The sequence below is a fragment of the Parambassis ranga genome, chromosome 15, assembly GCF_900634625.1.
Source record: "Parambassis ranga chromosome 15, fParRan2.1, whole genome shotgun sequence".
NCBI lineage: Eukaryota > Metazoa > Chordata > Actinopteri > Ambassidae > Parambassis > Parambassis ranga.
The window spans coordinates 14,148,423-14,171,464 of NC_041035.1; the positions used below are offsets into that span (position 1 = coordinate 14,148,423).

The 23,042-nt window shown below is 44.2% G+C and overlaps 2 protein-coding genes across 3 annotated transcripts in view; one reads left to right on the plus strand and one right to left on the minus strand.

Annotated features, from left to right (window-relative positions):
• The first annotated feature begins 1,383 nt into the window (after positions 1-1,383).
• Positions 1,384-11,287, plus strand: pdzd7a (PDZ domain containing 7a). Its single transcript, XM_028424039.1, has 15 exons — positions 1,384-1,576; positions 1,800-1,937; positions 2,054-2,228; positions 2,555-2,731; positions 3,082-3,229; positions 4,469-4,529; positions 4,621-5,139; positions 6,107-6,259; positions 6,455-6,615; positions 7,131-7,222; positions 7,291-7,382; positions 7,495-7,563; positions 8,141-8,806; positions 9,045-9,145; positions 11,111-11,287. Exons 1-15 carry the CDS (start codon positions 1,384-1,386, stop codon positions 11,285-11,287), a joined length of 2,922 nt encoding a protein of 973 aa, XP_028279840.1.
• Positions 11,288-12,756: 1,469 nt separating this feature from the next.
• The window catches only part of lzts2a (leucine zipper, putative tumor suppressor 2a), a 32,657-nt gene continuing 22,371 nt past the window's right edge, over positions 12,757-23,042 (minus strand). For both annotated transcript variants that reach the window (XM_028423714.1, XM_028423715.1), the window contains 7 exons: positions 18,514-19,161; positions 16,981-17,643; positions 16,760-16,882; positions 16,513-16,659; positions 15,910-16,404; positions 15,700-15,804; positions 12,757-15,621 (listed from right to left, as the gene is read on the minus strand). In XM_028423714.1, coding sequence (XP_028279515.1) covers positions 15,439-15,621; positions 15,700-15,804; positions 15,910-16,404; positions 16,513-16,659; positions 16,760-16,882; positions 16,981-17,643; positions 18,514-19,128 — 2,331 coding nt within the window. In that variant the 5' untranslated portion in view covers positions 19,129-19,161 and the 3' untranslated portion in view covers positions 12,757-15,438. The remainder of the gene's footprint in view (positions 15,622-15,699; positions 15,805-15,909; positions 16,405-16,512; positions 16,660-16,759; positions 16,883-16,980; positions 17,644-18,513; positions 19,162-23,042) is intronic.

The window sequence follows — 23,042 nt, forward strand, 5'->3', positions numbered from 1 at the left end:
TGCAGTCTATCTCCAAACACCACCGATTTTATGACAGGCCTAGTCTATGTATAATTTCCAAAATGCATGCATGTAAAAACCAGCCAACAGTGACATATTTGGCAGCTGAGTTTATTCTTTAGTTAGTTAGTATTTTCCTGTTACTTGGATGTATTTTAAAATATCTGATATGTTCCAGAAAAAACCCTTCAAGGTCACTGTTCAATCCAGTTCTGGTCTATTGACTGTTATTAATATGACTGGTCAATACAGATTAAATTAAAATCCTCATGGAGGCTGTGATGCGGCTACAGTGGCCACCGGGTGGAGTTGTTTACCATCTCATTGACACAGAGGGAGCAGGCAGGAGGGTCCACTGCTCCAGCTTTTTTTTTTTTCCATCTCTCTCAAACTGGACTTTAGTAAGTCATCAATAACCAGGTTTACCTGAGGACAAACTCTGGCGTTTCTATTAGACCTATATATTGTTGAGAATGAGTGCACTTAATCATCAGTAGTCCGGCGCTAATGGCCGCACAGCTGCGGGGGCTTATGTAAAGGGCTTATACCTCTTAAGACAATGGTCACCTGCAGAACAAATAAGGTGGCAGTAATACTGCGGAGGTGTCCCTTAATGCGTCAGTGAGGCGGACCAGGAGGCGCAGCGCGGACACAGCAGGTAATAAATGCTGCCCATGTTTACTTTGTTTTAAACACAAGGTCACTGTGTTGTTTTACAGCAACAGTTCAGCGTCTATCAGCAATAAGAAGCTGTCGATATATTTTATCAATGAATGAGTTTATTTGTTTGTAATCCGCTGGTTTTGTCGCTGTCCATGGTACTGATTAGAGACCTACAGAGGTAAATGTCTGTCACTGTAATTCAAGGAGACAATATTTTGCACTATTTAAGACCTCAGGTTTAGACTTATAACTTTATCAGAGTTACTGTGTCTATCTCATCTGCCACATCTGAGCCCACATTACTCATCACAGCATATCATTCTCCTCACCGCAGATATCCATTTAATTAAACATGACCCAAGGGGAATCACCATGCACCGCTGACTTCTCTGTAGACAGGCCCAGCCTCTCAGCTGGAGCAGGAGGAAACAGGTGCCATGAATTCAGAGGCTACGGAGGAAACTGGCGGATTACACCAATTTATTTAACTTCTTCTTCATCCTGGAACCAGAATTCATGAGCACCACCTTTTTTTGTATGTTTTTCAACTTTTATTGAGTTCTGTTTTCTGTTAAAACTGGAGATCAAGGATGTATCTAACAGCTTTATAGGGGACCAACTTAAGTGTTTTATCATCCAGTTTGGACTCCTTCTGACAGCCAATACCAGATAGAATCCTCCTGCCTGGATGACTGAGGGAACAGCTTTCAGACGCTTACGATGGCCCACTCCTTTCACCCGCCTGCATGGAGGGAGATGACGAATGGAGGCGGGCACCCCCACTTCAACTATAGTGGCCAGAATGGGGGTTCCCACAGCAGCACACGCTACTTGCTGAAGAAGCAGAAGCGCCACAGACGCGGGTCTTCTTCGCCAATGGGCAGAGTCATTCTCATCAACGCACCTGTTGATGGTAAAGTCTGGACACATTAACAGTCCCTGTGTTACCATGGTAACATTAACTGTGTCAGTGACAGCAGAGGCGCTTTTAGGACAGTTGGTCATTCAGCCATTAGAGTAGGAGAATGTAAGAATGTGTACACAATATACTGTAGACACGACAGCTGAGAGGACCAGTTGGGATAACTACCAAATTTTGTATCTTTTTGTTTGTTTTGTTTTTTGTTTGTGTGCAGGAGGGGATGACAGTGAAGACATTCACACAGTGACAGTGGACAAAAGTCCAGATGGGCGTCTGGGCTTCAGTGTCCGCGGGGGCTCTGAACATGGCCTCGGCATATTTGTCAGCAAGGTGGAGGATGACAGCTCTGCAGGTTAGGAGGAAAGCGTGCGTGTGTCTCTTTGTGTGCTACATCTAGGTATGTGGCCTTGTGTTTACATGTGACATTTACTCTTTATTTATCATGCTGAGATCCACTTGTGTCTGCAGCACAGGCAGGGCTGACCGTGGGCGATAAGCTGGTGGAGGTGAATGGGGTCAGCTTGGAGAGCATCACCATGAGCAGTGCTGTGAAGGTCCTGACAGGAAACAACAGGCTGAGGATGGTGGTGAGACGGGTGGGCAAGATCCCCGGCATCCGCTACTCCAAGGAGAAGACCACATGGTGAGGCCGGTCACCTCCACAGGCCTGGGATGGGGAAAAAAATTATAGCTTACACCCTCACCTTCACTAAACTCCAACTACAGTATATGTCTGGCATATTATTCAACTACAACCGCAGCACTGACCTTTGTTCTTGTTTTGTGTAGTCTTGACTGTATATCAAACTGGTTATATTTCTTTTGGGATATACTGTATCTTGGTTTCATGTGGCAGCAGTGGATGGATTACTGCAGTGACCTTTATACTGATGGGCCTGTATTCAGTGGAATGAGGGAAAGGAGCATACAGGAATGTTTTCATGCATTTTCTTCTGCGTGTGTGTACAGGGTGGATCTGATTCACAGGCGGATGGTGGTGGAGGAGAATGGCCAAACACCATCAGAAGCCAGTTCAGACAGCGCTCTTCGTAGGATTGTTCATCTTTTCACTACGTCAGACGACTACTGTCTGGGCTTTAACATCCGAGGAGGCAAAGAGTTTGGACTGGGAATTTATGTCTCTAAGTATGGATGCAGAAAATTGAAACACATTCACATTGTGCAATTTTTGCAAACAGCAGGGTGATAGCCAAGGTCCAACACACCCTGCTGAAGTTACCTTGAGCTAGAAAGACATAGAAGTACCACATTATTTAAATCAAACTGCTCATTTGCCATTTCTTTCTTCTGTTTTTACATTAGATCAAAGCATTAAGACAATTATGTTTTAGTGGTTTTAGTATGAATATGAACATTAAAATCTGAACAATATCACATGAATAATAAACAGTGAAAAAGCAAAATGCTTGCAGAGAAGTCAGCAGTAACCTTGAACACTCTTACTGACATCATTTGTGTTTGTACTCTCTCTTCAGGTTGGACCCAGGAGGGCTCGCAGAACAGCATGGCATCAAAATGGGGGATCAAATCCTTGCAGCCAATGGGGTCAGCTTTGATGACATCACCCACAGCAATGCCGTTGAGGTCCTAAAAAGCCACACCCATGTCATGTTAACCATCAGGGTGAGAGATGATGTGACACATACGGCTGACTGATTGTGCAATGCCTCTATCAGGTGTTCTAGCCTCTAGCCAACTATAGTCCAAATTGCTACCATCAGTTTACACAAAAATGCATTAACTAAAATGTAGTACATAGCAGCTGTAGAGCCAGATATATCCTTCTGCAGTTGATGGAGAATGAAACAAGCTTGTAAATGGAGGATAGAAAATATCTACTGTAAACAAACCAATATGCCAATATATCAGTGTTGATGCTTGTGTCTGCAGAATGTGAAAATGAGCAACAAATAAGCAGCTTGTTTTCCTCAGATGATCACAAAAGTTAGTAAATATAAGATGATTGCAGAAAGGTATCTCCTTAGTCAGTTTATGCATCTGTGGAGCTGTGTTAATCATTTGCTCTGGCTTAAACGGAACAATTGATTGGAGCTTTGAGTGCTGACACAATAATAAATGTTAGTGTGTTAAACAACACCAGCTCTTCTCAATGAGCCTGCACAGCAGAGCTGGCAGCTGGCTTGAATCCATTATGCCTGTGTCTGTGTATGCATGCATGTGTGCAGGACTGTGCCACTTAACCTGTGTCATTGCTAGATAAAAGGCGTGTGTGTGTATGAACAGACATATGTGTGTTGGGTAGTGTGCTTGATTGTGCGCTTTCTTAGATCACTAACATTGCTGCGCGCTCATTTTACTCCTCTGATCTCAGGTTCCACGTGTGAAAAACAGCCAGCGACCACGTTCATTATTCAAAGGCAGTCTGGGATCAGGTTATAATCAACAGAAAGCCCAAATTTATGCCTTCCTTCTGTCGTGCATTAGACACATTTATGGATCACAGGCATACACTGGAGCAAAGATGAATTTTAGTCATTAAACTCTCTCAAAGCTGGACATCTCAGGCGTTTGTGATGACAAACTTTGAGTGTCTTCTCTTTGACCTTTAGCTGTGTATTGATGAGACAATCCCTTAAAACAGATTTAACAAGCTACTGTACATTAATCTGGATGGACCCCCCAGTTTTTCACTTATGCACTGCAGCCTACAATATGTTATATGCAGCATTTTTACAGAAACATTAAAATTGCAGGAAACAGTAAAGGTCAAAGTCAGGTTCACAGGTCGAAGTTTGTGGCAGAACTGAAGATAGTTTATAAGCATTTGGTTTCCATGTGTGATCATGTTGACTGCCTCATGTTCTTGATCATTTCTTATTATTTATTTTTGTGCTTCAACAGGAAGCTGGACGATACCCTGCATACAAGGAGATGGTTGCAGAATATGGCTGGCTCGACAAATGTATGTTGATCAGACCCAATATAAAATACCCAATATCAATATATTTTTGTGTGTGAACCTCTTTCTTGTAATTATGGATTGTTTTCTACAGTAGCCAACGGGGGCCCTGCACCATCCTCACAAGGCTCAGACTCCAACTCTTCTGCCTCCTCTTTGTCCTCCAGCACCCCTCTCAGCTCCCTCAGTGGTCTCTCCCAGGTCCTTTTTCCTCCTGTATTTGGTTCTGAGATGGTAGATGTCGCCATCTCCACAGAGGACCGCTCCCGGCATCCCAGCAGCACTGATCGGACTGCAGACACCGCCATACAGACTGATCCTCAAACTCAACACCACTGGGACGATAACGTGTCTCACGCTGACAGGCTGGTGACCACAGAAACCAGCAGGACTGTGGGTGAAACGGTGCTGCTGAAGGACACAGTCATACGGGGGAAAGGAGAGGGGCCAAAGGAGATAGGAGGAGCTAAAGAGGGAGGACAGAGGCGTGCAAGGACAATGTCTGTTGGGGAACAGGGAGTAGAAGACCACTCACCCAAAACAGCAGCGCTGATGGCTCTGAGCAGACCAAGGAAGCCAATCAGACGTTCCCAGAGCCACATCACAGCATCAGGTGAGATCTGCAGGCTCACACAGGAGAGATGATGTCAGTTTCTCATTAACAGAAAGGACATTTCAGACCCTGGACAGTTTTGCTAAGCCCTTACATGTTAAACCTTAGATCACTATGAAATATACAGATACAGTTACCATCACCTATGAGATCCTCAAACTGGTCTCCAACATCTCCTCAGGCTGGACTTACTCACTGTGTGATGTAATCAAACCCTTCTTCAGGCATGCATCAGTTTAATGACCTCTTTGTCATGCCAGAAAGTAAACAAAAACATCCACACTGCATGTGGCTGATTTAAGCTCCAGACAGAATTTGTCCAATGAGCAGAAAGTGGACGCAGACTCATGATTAATCTCTGCCCTTTGCTCTCACTTGTTGTACCTCTGTGACAAATGAATAAGAACAAGCATATGGAAAAATTTCAATCAGAGCCTTGGCAGAGCTGTTGAGTTATTAGCCTTTCCTTTTCAATTTATCCAGTTCATTCAAACCTCCAGGACCTGGTGGGGGGCTTGGGGCAGAGCCTGAGGCTGATTGGACATTTGTTATGTAAGCGGGAACACTCCACTGTAGTGCTCTCAGTGGATGGGGGTGTGTTCAGGTTGGTGTAGCTGCAATTCATCAGAAGTGCTGCGTTACTTTCCACAGTGGCAGATTTACTGCAGCGAACCGAGCGGCTGACTGGAAGAGAAATGAACAGTCTGTTCTCATAGCGGAGAGTGTGTATCACCCAGTGTTATTGGCTAGCAGTTAAGCATGGAGGAGTACAAAGGTTAATGAATTATGTTTTCAAAAGCATACACAGATGTGCAGAATGTCCAGGCCCTGCTCCTTTTGTTCATTGAAAACTCAGCAAAGATGACCTGCTCTTGATTGGTCAGGGTCTTTAAGCTAGTAAAGGTTTTTACACAAAGAAAGTGATCATATTTCAAACTGTTTGCTGTTTGTTTTGTTCCACCATCAGAGGATAGACAAAAGAAAAAGAGGCAGCAGAAGGAGAAGAGCTCGGAGGGTAAAACCAGCCTGAAGCGCTCCAAAACCTTTGTCAACCTGTTGTTTAAGAAAGAGCGTAAAGAGAAGAGTCGCTCCAAATCACCATCCCACCACGCTGACAAAGGTGAGAGGACACCACTGCTACCTAAAGCAGACAGAACCAGTCTGAGAGAGTCAGTTTGAGAGTGATGTTCTGTCCGGACATGGAGAAAAGTTTCACCACATCAGCAGTATCCCTTTAATGTACAACTAACCACATACTTTTTAAAAGCTGCTTCATGCCAGATGTTCTTGTCTACACTTTATTTCTGTTCTGCAGAAAAAGAGCGGGGTCGTCCGTTTCAGCTCTTGACCTCTCCGAGGGAATCCCGAGCTGGCAGCCCACAGCCACAACTCGAGATCCTGCTGCACGTGGAGGACATGGCAAAGAAGCTGCTCAGCCAGGATGAAGTGGCTGCTGTGATGAGACACTGTCGGCGAGTGCGTTCCTGATCTGAAATTACTATCTCTAGCAACCTCATGTCCCGATGTGTTGTTTCTCAGTGAATGGACATCAGCTGAACTCCTCGCAGGCTTAAGTGTGAAGTGGTGCTGAGTGTCCAGCAGCTGTGACACAGGACGGATTTGGCCTGTCATTTATGATTAGGGTCAAATTTCAGGCATCATCTGATCCTTTTGTTTCTCTCAGCCCTTCTTACACTCAGACACTTCCAGCTCCTTGACCAGCCCTTTGTCTCACTCCAGAGGATATCAGGTCTACTTGGAACAGAGTGTGATTATCTGTTAATGAAAACAGCAGAGTGAATATTTTAAGTACACACAGCCTATCAGAGGACAGTTCAACTCCTGATTATTAAAATAAAGAAATTTTGAGTCAGGCTTGTGACACATGTGACCTTCATGTGTATTTTCTGTGTATATTTGAACAACTAAGCTTGTTCTAACTTCTAACTTGTTCTTCTTCTCTAATTTGTACAATTAATTCTTCCTTTCAGTTTTTGTCCGACACTGTGATCGAGGATTTGGTGCGTCCCCTTTTGGCAATCCTGGACAGACCAGAGAAACTGCTGCTGCTCAGAGAAATAAGGTATAATGGTGTTTTTTCATGTCTACACAGATGATAAATATGTGTCTGACTGATTGTTTCCTCTGCAGAATGCTGATACCTACGACTGAGCTGGGCCGCTTTGACAGTATGGTCCTGCCTTTTGAGCTGGAGGCATATGATATTCTCAAGAGTCGCTCAGGTAAGAAAGGAATTGTGTCTAAGATCAGTTTTGCATGACAAAAAAACTGTTAAGATGGCACAAAGCAAACAAATTCGTAGAAAATCTGTAGTGACTATCTGTTTCTTCTTAGCACGTTCTCCGGCTCTGCGCTCACCTCGCAGTGGAACCCCTCGCCGTCACCTCATCACCCCAATCCCAGGTATACACACAGGCTGTATCTCTTCTAGCGTCCTTCACCAGTGCGGTAGTTCTTGTTTCCTAGGAAAATAAGCTACAAGAGGGGCATGAACCTCTGACCTTCTGTCAAGCACCTGCATACACAAAACATATCCTGTCTCTCCCATACCATTCACACATGCCAACTCACCTCCTAACCTCATATAAAACACACTTACATGTACACACAGACACACACACATCGGCATGCACAACATGTCTCGGGTTTCCTGTGCCTGCGCTGAAGCAGAGGCTTGTGTTACATCTCTGTGGCCGACAGAAAGAGCCGAGACGTGCCTGCACTGGCATGGGTGACACTTCAACAATACAAAGATGCTCTGAGTGTTTACTTCATTCAGGAGTCATTGAGATACAATCAATACTGCCTCACTGTAGACAGAGTGGAGCCATCTCACTTTCTGAGGTCACAGGTCAGGGGTCAAAGGGTCAACATTATGAAAGGAGCGGGACCTGAACCGTTCAGAGTTGCATGGTGAATAATGTAATTGTCAGCTCTTTGAATAAGAAAGCATGAAATAAGCAGTTTTTATGATGGTCAGACTACAGGGGTGGATTCCACCTCCAGCCAGTCCAGGACATGCTGCATGATCGTCAGTTGATTGAGGAGCTGGAGAGGCTTCGTTTGTCCGGCCATCAGTCAGGTCACCTGCCACCATCCCGTGCCTTCACCCCTTTACTGGATGTACCTGTGGACAACTATGCATCCTCCACTGTGCGCTCCCGTAGCCCTTCATCCACTAACAGCTCCCTCCTCACTGAGTCTCCACACAACACCCAACATGGGCGCCAACCTCATCACTCCCCAAACCAAAGAGAGAACGGGACACCACGGTATGATGAGGCCTCCCTGTTGTCTGTGTCGGATCGAGGAGATCCGGCTCCTGAACGAGGGAGGTCACCTGTGAGGAACATCCGAGGGAGAGCAAGGAGGGAGGAGAGCCCCGACAGCATAGACGGTAGACTGAAGAAGCAACAGGGCTACACGGAGGTCAGTGTGCGTGTTCCTTCACAGAGGAGAGGGAGAACTCCACTGCATGAAGTATTTGACCCCCAGAAGGAGAAGAGCCCTTCCAGAAGCAGAGGGAGCAGTCCACAGGTAAACGGACACCAACAAAATGGTCATGGAGTGAAAAGAAGACAAACTCTACCACCCGAACAGTATGAAATCACCACCCTGACCATCTCCAAGGCCAAGCATTCACTAGGTAAATATGATACAAAACACATCCTTTTTTTAAGCTGAATCAATGTCAGGATTTATGTTTAATTTGGAGACTAGGAAACACAGTGCTGAATGTAAAGTTGTCATTATCGCCAGCAGAGGTCAGGACATCACTTGCTATTGTTAAAGGCATTTGGAAGAGTTCAGGCTTTTTAACTATAAACAGATTAAAGTGCAACTCATCCATTTGCTATTTAATTTTCGACTCTGTGTGTTTACAGGGATTAGTATCTCTGGAGGTATTGAGTCTAGAGTCCAGCCCATGATAAAGATTGAGAAAATCTTCCCAGGAGGAGCAGCATCTACAAATGAGGCTCTGAAGGTGAGTGCCCAAAACACATTAGTATTCTGCATGATCCTGAATAAAGGCTTAAGAAAATCGAATTTTTGGTCTTAAAAAGTTTAATATTGAGAATGAAACCTGATTTGAAAGCAGTTGGCATGCTGCTCAGATCTCTGCTCTGTGGTTATGAGTTGTTGCTATAAGTAAGCATGTCGATGACGGAGAGGCTGAAGGTGTTCAATGGGGAGTGGAGAGGAGATGAGCCGTCTCAAGTAGCCTATCACCTCCATTATTGATGAGGTACACAGGCGCTGGTCTGCTAATGTATTGGTAATATATTGCCTGCTCAGTAACTTAACAGTCATCAGTGTTCTGGGCATGGTTCACTTAAACACACATGATACACACGCTCACACACTACTGTTAACCACAGGCTAATTCCTCACACTATAGAGTCAAAGATGCAGCAGTCGAACAACAGCTGCTTCAGAATCACAGGAAAAGAAGTCTGCTGTGTTAAGAGCACGCTCAAACCAAATACATGACCAATCTGTCTAGCACAAGTGTGTTTGTGGGCCAATTTACATGTGCAAGATATCAACTGACAACTACTACCCAGGTCTAATACCTGATTAGAGTGTCAACATTGAATGTATCCAGTGTCTGCTCAGCATTTCAAAATGGAAGGACATTACCAAACAGAGTGGGCTGTTAGGGAATGTCCTTAGCCTGTAATTTTGTGTTTAGTAGGCTCAGACACAAGTGCGTGGCTGCTTGTCTTAGTGCTATCTGTTGTTTCTACCTCGCAGCAAACATGTCAGCTTGCTCCTATCAGCGGCTTGGCTCAGTGCTATCTCCCTCCTATTCGGAAGTGAGAGCAGAGCGGCTCAGTGTTAACACGCTTCCTGTCTCTTTAGACCCACATGATAACCGATGAACAATGTTGCTCTGTGTGAACTGTGCACACATGCACTTTCCTGTTCATTAGATTGTTGATTTAAGAAGAGGAAACCTGGAAATGATTCTATTGTTGACTGGAGGGATGGGTGCACAAATTATCAACATTAGCCTATAAGCTAGGTCTTTACTGCACTTAACACTAGGCAAATAATGTAAAACAAATCATAGTAATAATGTGCATGTTTGTGAGGTTTAGTTCAGCCCAAGATACTCCAAATTATTTTTGGACTATGATGTCCACTGGTTTGAAAAAAGGGACATCATAAACGGCTGTAAAGAGGATGGGAGCAGATTAGGTTGTAATGTGTTTAATTCATACAAATGACTTTTCAAAAATGAAAAAGCAGTTTTTAATCTGCTCTTTGGATACATTAATCTAAATCTTTTGATGCTGTTTGCACAGAAGGTTAAGGCCATGAAACTGTATGATCAGCTGCAAGAAAACCTGTCAGGGCCATAATAGATAGAACAGGTGGGTACAGAATGAAGGAAAACAGTCTATTTCTGTCTGATGACTGGAAAGGAAAGGGGAAAGGAAAAACGTGATTGGCTGAGATACAACAATGGCCATCGGCCTTGTGTGTCTCTGTGTAATGTGTTGCTAACCTTCACTGAGGTTGAGCACATTAGGCAGGTGCATCCTCGGCAAATGCTGATGACATCAGAGGAAGTTCCTCTCCTCAGGGCTCTAAAGATTTACCACTTTTCCTCGTGCCCTGCAGGAAACAGCAAGCAAATGGCCCCAACTTGTTTTGTGTGTGTGTGGATGTCTCAGTGTATGTTCTTTTTCCAATAACCTTGTGCTGAAGGGGAAACTTTATATGTGCACTAGAGACAGGCTTCAGTGTGAATATATTAAAGTAATGTGAGAGCTCCAATGCTCTCTGGCATAAAGCGTGTTCTCACTGCGGCACATGATCACCGCAGATTTATGGAAACTATCCATACTGTTGGTCTGGAAAAAGACAGACACATTTCACACATTTAAAGATGTTAATACTCATAAATAACATTAGATGTTTTCTAACCCTTTTACATCTGCAGGCGGGCTATGAGCTTGTGTCTGTGGATGGTGAGAGTCTGCAGGGAGTGACTCATCAATACGCTGTGGATGTAATTCGCCGTGCATTCAGCAACAAGGCCAAAGACCCGATGGTTTTTGTGGTCAAGGTCCCTAAGGTCCTAACCACCCTCACCAGCCCCGAGAGACCTGCTGACTAAACTTTGTGTGCCTCAGGGCCTGAATCAGCTGCTTGGGTGTGAAGGACAACAAAATCTGCAACTTGCTCCTGTGGGAGTGAATTAATGACAGAATTCACCCCATAGGAGAAGATAAGGGACAGATAAAGCAGTGACTGACACTGTGTAGAGCATCAAGACAACATTTCAGATACATATTTATCAAGATTGTTATTAGTCACTTTTGTTACAAATTCAGATGAAGTCCAAATGTTGCAAGTTTTTATAACATTCTTAGTGTTTTTAGCAAACATTTTAAAAAATGCATTCATTGCACAATTTATGGAACAGTTCACCCAAAAATCAAATGCTCATATTTTTCCTGTGGCTTGTAGGGCTATTTATCCATCTGGCTTGTTGTGAGATTGAGTTTTCAAGGTGTCAGCCATAGAGATTTCTCCATTCCCTCCAAACTAATAGAACTATATGGCACTTGGATTGTGGTGCCAAAAAAAGAACTCAATAGAAATGTCTCTTTTTTGAAACTACACAAATGGTTCAGATCTACTCTATCCTCTCTCCTAGGACTACTGGCATGCTTATTGTGTGCTGATGGCAGCAGTTGACCCAGTACAGTGCCTTTAGTTGCTTTTTCCCAGCACTTTGAACACCACAAGCTGCACACCAAAGTTCTCATGTATTGGAGAAAAGGCAGAAGTCTATAGTTGTGACATGTGCCGCTCACACCAGGCTGCATGAAAAGTTTGATTTGGGGTGAACTGTCCCTTTAACACAACGAAAGTTTTTAAAAGGTATTTTGTGATAAGGTAACGTGGATCATGGACTCATGGACTCGCCTTTGGTTAAATTGTGCCACTGTTTGACTCGTGGCAACCCCACCGTGATCCTGTCGCCGTCTGATAATGGAGCCAGTGGTCTGCATTTTTAACTGGGAGGATCTCAACTCTGCAGGCCTGCCAGAGGGAGATTATTCCAGCCTGTGTTATGAGATTTATAGATTTAAACCCAGATTAAAACCCCTGTATTATGTCAAAACTGATAGTTTGGGTTTAGAGGATGTCTGGGGGGATTATTACAAAAATTGCTGCTCAGTATTTTTGTGCTTGTATTTTTCTGGCAGAAGTGCTCGTGCTCTGGAGCAATCCGCCACTTTAGAGGCTTAATTACACCATGCTGTGGACGGAGCTTATGCAGACATGTGGAGGAGCTGGAAAAAACATGTCAGTGGGAAATGCAGGACATGGAAGCTGTTGGCACAGTTTAAATCAAAGTAGGCTAGAGAGGAGATATGAGCAAAAGAACGTAGCGTGCATAGTGCCTTACTTCTGCAGATGGCCAGAGGGAGAAACACATCAAATAAAAGTAAAACTTGGTTTTAATAAGCACTAGAAGGTGAAATGTTTATATCCTGGCATGCTATTAAATTTTAAATTTGAAACTGAGTGTGTCTGTGATTTAACTTTAGCTCAAAAAAATGCTGAACAAACTGCTTTAAGGTGTGACAACTTGTTCTTTAATTAAAAACACAGTCATTTGTACAAGAAATGTACACATAAAAATATACATAGACAACTACATACTTTATGAATTAATGAAGACACAACGTAAGCAAACATAAAAAAAATACGCACAAAAGAATGAAAAAAAATGCCACAAAAAAGAGAAATGTGTTACGTTGCTTTGGTCTAGTCACAGTGGCTACATTTGAAATAGATATTTGTCTAAATAAAAGACAATGTCACTCTGTTATACTATTTAGTGTTTTACATATTTACACAGTAATGAAAGAGAGCAGAGGTATGAGAGGAAATATAATGAGAGTCTGCTTTGCAACACCTGTGCTTGTCTGTAATATGTTGTGAGTAAGTTAGTAACAGTCTAAGTATAGTTAAGTGAGATGTTGGAGAAAAAATACCTTAAGTCTTTCACCTTAAGTCACTTCCCATGGCTTTCCTTCAGCATTGTATGCACAGTGCAGACTTTTTAATATGCCGGCAGAGATTAGCTCAAGTTCAGAAAACACACACAAGTAGACTAAACACCTACAGATTAAGGAAAAGTGTTTTTTTAGGTTCCTCTTCTTGACATGTTTTTAATTTTCTTGTGTTTTGTCTGACTGAGTTTGTTTTCTTCAGCTGCAGAGCCTCAGGCCCTCTCATCCTGCTGTACTTTGAATATCTCTGAGCCCACAGTTACTGTTGCAATGTCATGCACAATGAAGCCCGATCAAATATACTGATCAAATACTCTGAAAGGACTGGATTTCCAGGTACAGGAAACATAACACTTTCTCGGTTTGACCTCTTGAAGAGGTCTCTCAGAACGATATATCTCATGCATCTATAAATGAACGACGATGATGACGACATGGATCAGTTTGTGATATTATGATACTGATAATCAAGTGAAAGATCAATCAAAATGGAGAGGTCAAAATATAAGCTCCCCCCTGTGTCATCACCTGCAAAGTTTGGTCATTAGTTTTCCACAAAGATTATATAATGTAAACATTGAATTTTCATGCATTACAGTATTAGGTGCACTCTTTCTGCGCTGCCGCCTCCATTTGTAATTGATCCATCATTTGACATATTGGTATGCAATATACATTAACCCCCACTTATACCAGTACTACAACAAAATATCTTCAGGTGCTATATATAAAAAAATATACACATCTCCTTCTTTATATAGATTTCCTTTTAACTATTACGCCTCCATATAGACTCTTTGCAAAATAAAAGATCTCAGCAGCCCACTCTACCGCCATGCTCAGTGATATACACAGCCCTGCATATACTGTGAGACAACAAACGTCAACATGCTCTTCACTGGCTTTATGTATTCATGGCCTCGAAAGAGCTACTGCATCGACATCCTCTCATCTCACTGTAACCTGAGCCAGCTTCTTCTGAAATCTCATATAACAAAGACATGCAGACATGCCAGTCTCACTACCTGTATAGCAGTCAGTAAAGTTTACAGTCTAAAGGGAAATGGGTGGGGGTGGGGGCTAGGGGTGATGTTGTAAAAGTGTTGTTTGGCTTTGGGTTGCTACATAAAAAGCTATTGATGGGAGGTGAAAGGGAATAAACTGAAACTCTGAATAAGCATGCCTCTAGTTCAAACACTGGCTTAAAATCTCACAAACCAAACTGAGATATTTTTAGTTTTATGATACCAACCGTTGAGGTGCAATTATAAAAATAGAAGCAGACATAAAGACAGAAAAGGACAGGGAAGGAGGCCATGCTGTGGTCCGCTTCCTATAGTGCTAAATATTTATAAATGTTTATGTAAGAGCTCGACGTGCCGTCCGAACAAGCTGACACATCGACCGAGTCTAAGAGTGTGACTGTTGGTGGTCTAAGAAAACACGAGCGGAGTTCAAATAAAGCATTTCCTTTAAGCGCATGGTTTCTGTGTCGTCTGCTGTTTTTAAAATTACAGAATGACAGGATCCATATGTAAACTGTTGTTTGTGATAATTTGACTCGTATGAAAATGGTTGTGCAAAATAATCATTTGTTTCTTATGGTGAGAAGATTCTTTCACCAACCACCTTTACTGCATTTCTCTGAAGTCACAACATGCTTTTTGAAAACTTCCAAAAATGAGAGGAACAGCATAAAACAGCAGGTGTTTAGAGATATATTTGCAGGTGGAGGACTCCTGCAGTGGTTGTTTGTGTTGACATTTAGATGGACTGCTGTCTCGATGCATGAGCATGCTGGTGGCCGGCTGTTCAACCTTGTGTGCTACTAAGAAAGTTGTGACTGCACTCTGACCAGATTGCTCCGTCTGTACTGTAGTTTTTTTTTTTTTTTTGCTTTATGTTCCCATTGATTTTTCAATACCCTGATGTGAATGTGTTCTGAGAAAAGAAACACTTTTTTCACTACTTTTGCTCCCACAGAAGGAAAGAAGTCTTTGTGCTGGCTTTATAGTGGAATAAAACATAAAATTTACAGTGCCATGGAAGACACCTTATAAGGATTTGTAGGAGTAAGAACGCACCTTTAGGAGACAGTGATGAGTGGAGAGGCCTCCCTTGGTGGTCCAGGTAAAGCCATGTTGAAGTTCAGTATTTGGCCCGGAGTTCAATGTTTGGTTAACATCTTTTGTAAGTTAAGATTCAATGTTTTTGTGCACATACCAATGTGAGAGTGTATTTAGATCTCAGTGGCAGTGATTTCCTCAAAGTGTATGTCATTGCTGCCACTGTGGACTTCATAATCCTCCATGTCCCTGCTCTCAAGCTCCAGACTCAGCTCCCTCATCACTCGCTCCAGGTCACGGTTGCGACGGTACATCTGGATGTAGTTCTGCTGCAGCTGCTTCTGGTAGCGGATTACCTGTAACAATGTAAAATGACAACACTGGTGAGAAGGATAGACAAAGCAAGCTTTAACTTCACTCCGAGAAATGTTTACTTTTTCCTTCTCCTCCTGCCACACCCTCCTCTCTTCCTCAAATCGTGACAATTGCTCCTCGCTGGTCCTCCTCTCATACATGAGTTCTGCTTTCAGTCGATCCACCTGAGAAAGAGAGAACCAGAACTGCTTAATGGAAGAATTGAAGCATTCAGCTACTCTCTACCAGTCTCATTTCCATCACTTGTCCCTATAAAGGCTTCAGAATACCTGTTGTCTGAGTCCCAGCAACGTCTCTGCATTCTGTCTCTGTGCCTTGGCTTCATCACTCTCTCCTCCCCACACTAAGTGAGTCTCATCTCCATCGCGGTACATGGAGGGACTGGGACCACCCCGTCCTCCTCTGCCCTGTTGAATGGAGAGGCTCATGCACTGCCCCTTCATGGTGCCGTTTAGAGAGTGGCTGGACAGGGTGTCACGGAGCCGGGACAACTCATCCTCAAGACGGCCCACTTTCTCCCGGAGCAGCTCGGCTTCACTCTTGCGCCTCTGGAGCTCGTTTTCACAGACTTCCAGCTCCAGAGATCGTGTCCTCAGAGCAGTTTGGGCCTCCTGGTTTCGAGCCTGGCTCGCCTGCAGTTCAGAACGGGCTTCTCTCAGCTGTGCCTTCAACACCACAATGTCTCCGGCCTTCTGGCTGAGCTCCGACTGGATCTCTTTCAGCTGTTGCTTCAGGAGGGAGATCTCTCCTGACTTCTGACACACCTGAAGGACAACAGAGAACAATGAACAAACTGATTCTCTTGAGATCATGTTACTTTTTTAATAAAAAACACAGAGAAGGACACAGAACCACTGTAATCTCTTGCCTACCTCCCACTTCGTCTCTTCCAGCCGTGGTCCTAGTTGCGTCTGCTCCCTCTGGATGGTGGCGCACCTTCTTTCTAGCGTCTCTTTGTCCTGCAGCAGAGCGGAGAAGTCCTCCTGAAGCTTCTTCTTCTCTTGCTGTAACTGAAATACCTGACAAAACACAGAGGTGCATGTTTGCATGTCATAAACTTAAAGGTTCAAAAATAAATTCTATATATGTTGGAATATGGAGCTTTAATATTTTAAATACCTGTAACTGGAGCACCTGCTGTGCTCTCTGGGCTTTCTGAGAGGTCTGCTTCATCTTAGAGGAACAGCTCTGTCTCAGCTCCTCCATCTCTCTTTCACAGCGACGCTGCTTCTCTTCATACACCTTTCACAGATAGGGATATGAACAGACATTACTTTTGAGTTGTTTATGTGGCATTTTTAAACAAGGTTTCTTCCTGCAGGGAGGTGGCCAAGTCTCACCTGGCAGATGGCAGCTTCATTCTCATCCAGATTCTCTCTGAGCTGCTGCAGTTCCAGGTCTCGCTCCCTAAGCTTCTCCTCCAGCTCCCTCACCACCGCCTCGTAGCCCTCTACAGGTGGTGGTGAGTGGCCACAGGATCCGCTGTCTGACAGGGGCTGCCCGCGCCCACTTAGCGACCCTGAGCCTGTGCTCTTGCTAGAGGAGGAACGTCCACTGTCCGAGTTACTGTGACCATGGCTCCCACTTACGCCTACAGTGTTTCTGGCCAGGCCTGCCACAGGCTCTAGCTGGCCCCCAGAACCAGACCCGGAGCTGGAGCCCTCACTGGGCGCCAAACTGTAGCCTGTGCTGCTGTGAGTCGGCAGACTGGAGAGGGAGTTCCTCCCTGAATCTGACATGGAGCAGGACTGGCTGCTCCGAGCATTGCGACCTCCGCTGTAGGAGTTACGCTTCCCTTCAGAGCAGGAACTGCTGCCTCCTCCATTAATGTTAGCACCACCAGCACAATTAGACCCTGCAAGGGGCAACAGGAGGTTGAGGCTGGCCTGACTCTCTGACAGGCTGCTGCCGCCTGGCCGTGGCGACAGGTACTGCACAGAGTGACGATTCTTGGGAACAACGGGCTTGAACGCAGTAGGACGGATCAGCACTTTCTCCATGTTCTGAAAGCACAAAATTATTAAAAAACAGCATGAGTGGCTGATAAAAGCTGAGCTGCGCTAATTAGCAGCGGCTGAATAAAAGTCATTAGAGAGGGGTGAGTGATATGCTGGCAGGTCACCTCACAGGCTCTGATTAGTTTGATTTGGTTTAATTGATATTCATGGGCTTCATTAAGCAATTTTCTTAATGATATTCCTATCATGTAGACAAGAGAGGAAAATGTGAAAGAGGAGAGGACAGAGAAAATCTGATTAAAGGGCAGAAAAACAAGAGGAGAGTGGAGGAAGAACTGAGACAAAGACAGAAGGGGGGGGGTGTCTTCTCCTCTGTAAGCATTTTCTTTAATGGTCTTCCTCAGGGTTCACTAAATACGTCAGGGGATGTAAGTGAGCTCTGACTCTGATCATGATGTGTCTGCAAGGTGAGTAGCTGTCAAATGATCCATCTGAGCCTGTCAGGCCAGTGATTAAGCTTCTCTCTGGATCGAATCAGGAATAAATAGCCAATTAAGACAGCTGAGGCAATCTGCTGTAAAACATGTCGGACAGCAGAAATGCTTCTGTCTGCTTAAGGGTGGCGTGAGCACAGTATGTGCTTGAAGTAGAGTACATAAAAAGCCCTCGCCGTGATATTTAATGTCCAAGCAAGTAATGTTGAGCTGTAATAGAAGAAGACATTGTCCTATAAATATCTGTAGGTCAAACGTTGCGGTCGGGATTCTGTATCATGCTGAGAGGCACTTAAAGATTCCCAGTGATGTGATGTTTCACTTTTATCCACGACCTTTATTGCTCCAAAGGCATTTCTCATATAAAACAGACAGTTTTGCAGACATACTCGTCATTCTGCCACTACAGTTTTCTCCTCACCTTCTCTAACTGCCCGGACACTGGGATGAGTTTAGGAGGTGGTCCGCCAATGTTGCCATTCAAAGTCCTGTTGTCCCTTTGGTCCTCTGAGTCACTGCAGGGGCTTGCAGCAGTCAGCACCAGGTTATCATTCCAGTCTCCAACCACCACTTCATCATTCACATACCCAACGTTCCCATTACAGCCACCACCTACTGCTCCAGCAACAGTCCCAGCCCTGCTGGCCCCAGCAGAGTTTCCAGGCCGAGGATGCTTCTTGGTGGGCAGTGGCGGAGGCAGAACCTGCACCTGAGACTGCGTTTGGTTGCTGACTAGCAGCTGTTCTAGAGAGCTCCCACTGCGGAGGGTGTTATCCTGAAGCCGGAAGCAGCTGGTAGCAGGTGTGGAGCGGCGGGGCTTGGTGGTGAATTCACTGGCAGCCCTACAGTGTCTCTCCTGATATGTCCGGCCTGATATGAGACTGCTGACAGAACCCATGGCTGAGTCGGAGCTACAGGGCCCACAAGGGCCCGAGCCTGGCGGGGAGTGGGACGATAGTGGCCGGCACTGCTGGATGTCGAGACCTGGATTAGGGTGGTCACTCACGGTCACAGGTAGTGCCTGAACCAGAGCCATGGCAGCCTGACGGCGTCAGACACACCGCACACTCTGAGGGAAGGAGAAAATAAAGACATCAGTACATAAAATGTGACAGATGTCACCACTGTTTTCAAAAGATAATTATGTTGCCTCTTTGGCTTTTTTTGCAAAACCTTTGGATGCAAGATTATGCACAAAAAAGATGGCACTCAAACAAAGAAAAGGCCTCTGGACAGAGCTCTGCTGTGGGGACACCAATCAGCGCTGCACATGAGTAATTGACAATCCTCCTTGTTTATGCAGGATGTGCTGAACTTCAGTGTCCACTTTGAATCATCCTTTAATATCATTACCCATTCACTATTTACTAATTGAAAAGTATTAGATTTATTTTATAATTGTATTACAATTAAGGGAAAATTATGTATTGATTTTAGGCCTGTTGCCAATCACAAAACTCATTAGCTACAGCCACTTTACAGGTGTTTCTCTTAAACACTTCTCCAAAGGAAGCATTCCCCAGACACCACTCTCATCCCCAAATCAAGGCTCATCCCTCATTAAATGTACTGTACATCTCTAGCAATGCTACTGCTAATTGCCAATTTCATTAACGAGGCAGGAAGAGGGTGGATTTAGTAGAAGCTGAGGACAATAGAGACAGAGGGAGAGGGGATGAGTCACAGCCACCACCATCTGCAGCTGTGATTTTCCTAAATGTCCTCATCTGAACCTGCGAGCAGTCATCTGTGTATCACTTACACAGGGGTTTGAAATGTAGTCACTTCACTGTTTTATCAACACAAACGCTTTGAAGAACAATAGCCTCACTGGGCTGCTAAACTATATTTAGCAAGAGAAACCTGGATAGATATTATTAACACAATACAGTGGCAGCAGATTAAGCCTTCCATTTGCAGATAGCATTATCAGTGTTAGTTTTTCCCGGGGGGGCGGAGAGGAGACATGCATCCTCCGCCTGTCATGCCAAGCTTGAACCCGTCTGGCCAAGTGGAATAATCCTTTGGTGCCACAGCTGCACACAGGCTGCCAAGACCAACGCAGTCATACAGACGAACACTGTGCGCGAACAGCCATTCACACAAAATGGAGGCATCAATGTGCACATCAGTCTTTAGTGTCGGTGATGTGCCAACGCTAACAGAGAAAGAGAGAAAAGGGTTTTCTGTGTAGGTTTTATCTAAAGCATGTTGAAGCAAGAAAACACTTTTACATAAGGAATTTATCGTTTTGTAAAAAATACAGTTAGCTATGTGAAAAAAGAAAAGTTAAAATCCTGCTTTAGTTTCCTTTAGAGAACACTGTGACACTGTCAAATATTCATACATAAGTGTCAGAAGAACAGGTTGAGCATGCAGTATGGGTTTAGTAATATACCAAGTAGTGTAAAAATGTTTGCACCTTGTCCATTGTCCAGATATAATATGAGCGAGTAAAGAAGTCTGTCATCATTTGCCTTTGAATGAATGGATAGTAAGACAGCCATGTTTGATTCCAAGCCATTAGGATGTCTGGTTGAGAAAATCCAAAAGTGTATTAATCATAACCAGCAAAGTATAACTCGGCCAACTAGGGAGACACAAAATCCATATATTTCAATACTATAGTGAGAACTGAAGTCTAGTTATTAGTTAGTGATCAGTCAGCAGTGTGATTCAGTTTGTGAACATGTCTGATGCAGAGACACATGCACATGAGTCAAGCAGATGAAGATATGTGTGGTATGTGATCATTTCCCATACCAGAATAATCACCTCCTTTCACCTTTTATCCAGCCTCCCCCCTCCTCCCCTCTTCACTCCCGGCCCTGACAAGGACCTCTCAGGCAGGGATAATAGAATTAACAACCCTCTGCGACCATCAACCGTGACCCCCTCCCAAGCCCTCACCCAGTGACCCCCTGATGAGTGGAGGGGAGTGGGTCTGATTCTGGCCTCCCACCCCTCTGACCTCCAAGGGTTGGGTTTTGTTCTGGGTGCTCGGGCAACAAATCTCAAAAGCTAATTTCCCCCTCTGATGTTGCTCACTGGCTGTTTCTAAAAGTTATTGAAGCCCTCTTTGCGTTCCTGGTTGCATTCTTCTGAGAAAGTGAAAATAGTTTTAGTTGTCCTGCCCTCACTGCCTCCTCCACCTTCCTCATTTCACGCATCCTCCTCTGCTGTCAGCAGCATGAGACAGGCAGAGAAAAACCAGCCATCACCACTAAAAATAGAAAACATCTCAAGTGCCTGAAATCATGCTGATAGTCTTTCATGAGGTGTTTCTCTCAGCAAGGCATTTGATTCGACGTTCAAAAATAAACTCCAATAGTGTTGCAGCTAGATATTGTGGGGTCAACCAAGGGGCACATTAAACCGCATCCTGACACTCTGATACTATTAAATGATGTTGAATGGCTTGAAGGCTGCCTTACAGCTCCAGACATGGACTGAAATGCACCGGGTTTACCCTCCACATTACATCAACTGGCCCAGGATGAGTAAGAGCAGGGCCAGCAGGGGAAAAAGTTCCCAGGTAGCCCTTTAACCAGATCCAGAAGTGGGTTCTGTGACTGGGAAATAATCCCGTTACGATAAGTCTGTGAAGAACGCCAGGAAAGGAAGCCCATTATTCTGCAGCAGCAGATCGCCCCTCGCAATCACACGCAACCTCCAAGCTGTTCCGGAGGCTCTGCTGGGCTCAGGACCGAGTGAGAACAAGGGAGAGAAAAGGAGGAGGCTTTTAGGGTGAGAGCACAAAGCCGGGCTGGGTGGGGGTGATAGACAGGGTTTAGGGGATTTTCCAATAACAGGTAGTCCAAAAAAAGAAACTCCAAAGAGGCCTGAGCTCTTGGGAAAACCAGGCATCTATAATCCTGTTTGATTATTTGGCAAGCACAGACATAGAGGTCTGAACACCTTAAGATCTCAGTCCAAAAATCAAATGTGAATCGAGACATCATCTCTTATCCAAACTATCTCGTCTACTGACAAGCAACAAACATGTAGCTCATGCCAGCTCCAGGGAGCTTTTCCTGGTCTCTTTTCACATTCACTTTATTCCACGTTTCTGCCTCTTTCAGACATTGTTACTATGAAAGACCGCACACATTTACACTACAGGCTAAAAACAAACCCAGCTGATGTATCCTCCGTGAAACCAGGAAGATTATGGGTGGATGTTGGTGCCTTTTGTAACATCAGGAGATCTGCAGTGCAGTAACAGCAGTGGATTTGTGGTGTGGAAGTGTTGACCTCTGTATCTATGAAAACACTGTTTTGAAATAATGTTACTGGCTTTGTCAATAGGAGAATGGAAACACAATGAGAAACTGTTCTTTATTTTCCGATAATACCATACATAAAAAAGTTGGAAAGGCAAGAAAACAAGCCTTTGATTTAAAAAAGAGATGAATCTCATACATTTAACCTGTGTCTGTCAAGTAAATAACACCTATGACGACAAGAAGTAAACACAGGTGCAGAGATCCACCCAGTGTTGCCTCCGTCACGTTGTTTGTCAGCTGAATGTCAGCTACGCCTACTGTGTCTGGTAAAAAAAAAAAAAAGATGCCACATGATGAAACCTGTGTCACTAACTGTGATTTTGTGTGTTATTGTCGCCCTAACACCCAGCTCCTGTAAACCCAGATCACACTAGCTTGTGTCTGCAGTAGAGAAGTGTACGATCAAGATCAAATGACTGCAGTAGTCACAGGTATGTATCAGCTCCAACTCAGAGTGATGCAAATGTGACATCCGGGTGGAGGTGGACACATCGATTTTCATCTTTTTCTGGCACAAAGCTAAACATACTTGTCATCTTTGCTTTTGTCAAATGGAACACACCAAGAAAGGAAAAACAAAAGTTGCCTACTAGCAATGAAAAGGAACTAACTAAAAATCCCTCTTTTTTTTGGAGTGACCATCGTAAATCCTGTAGAGCATCGA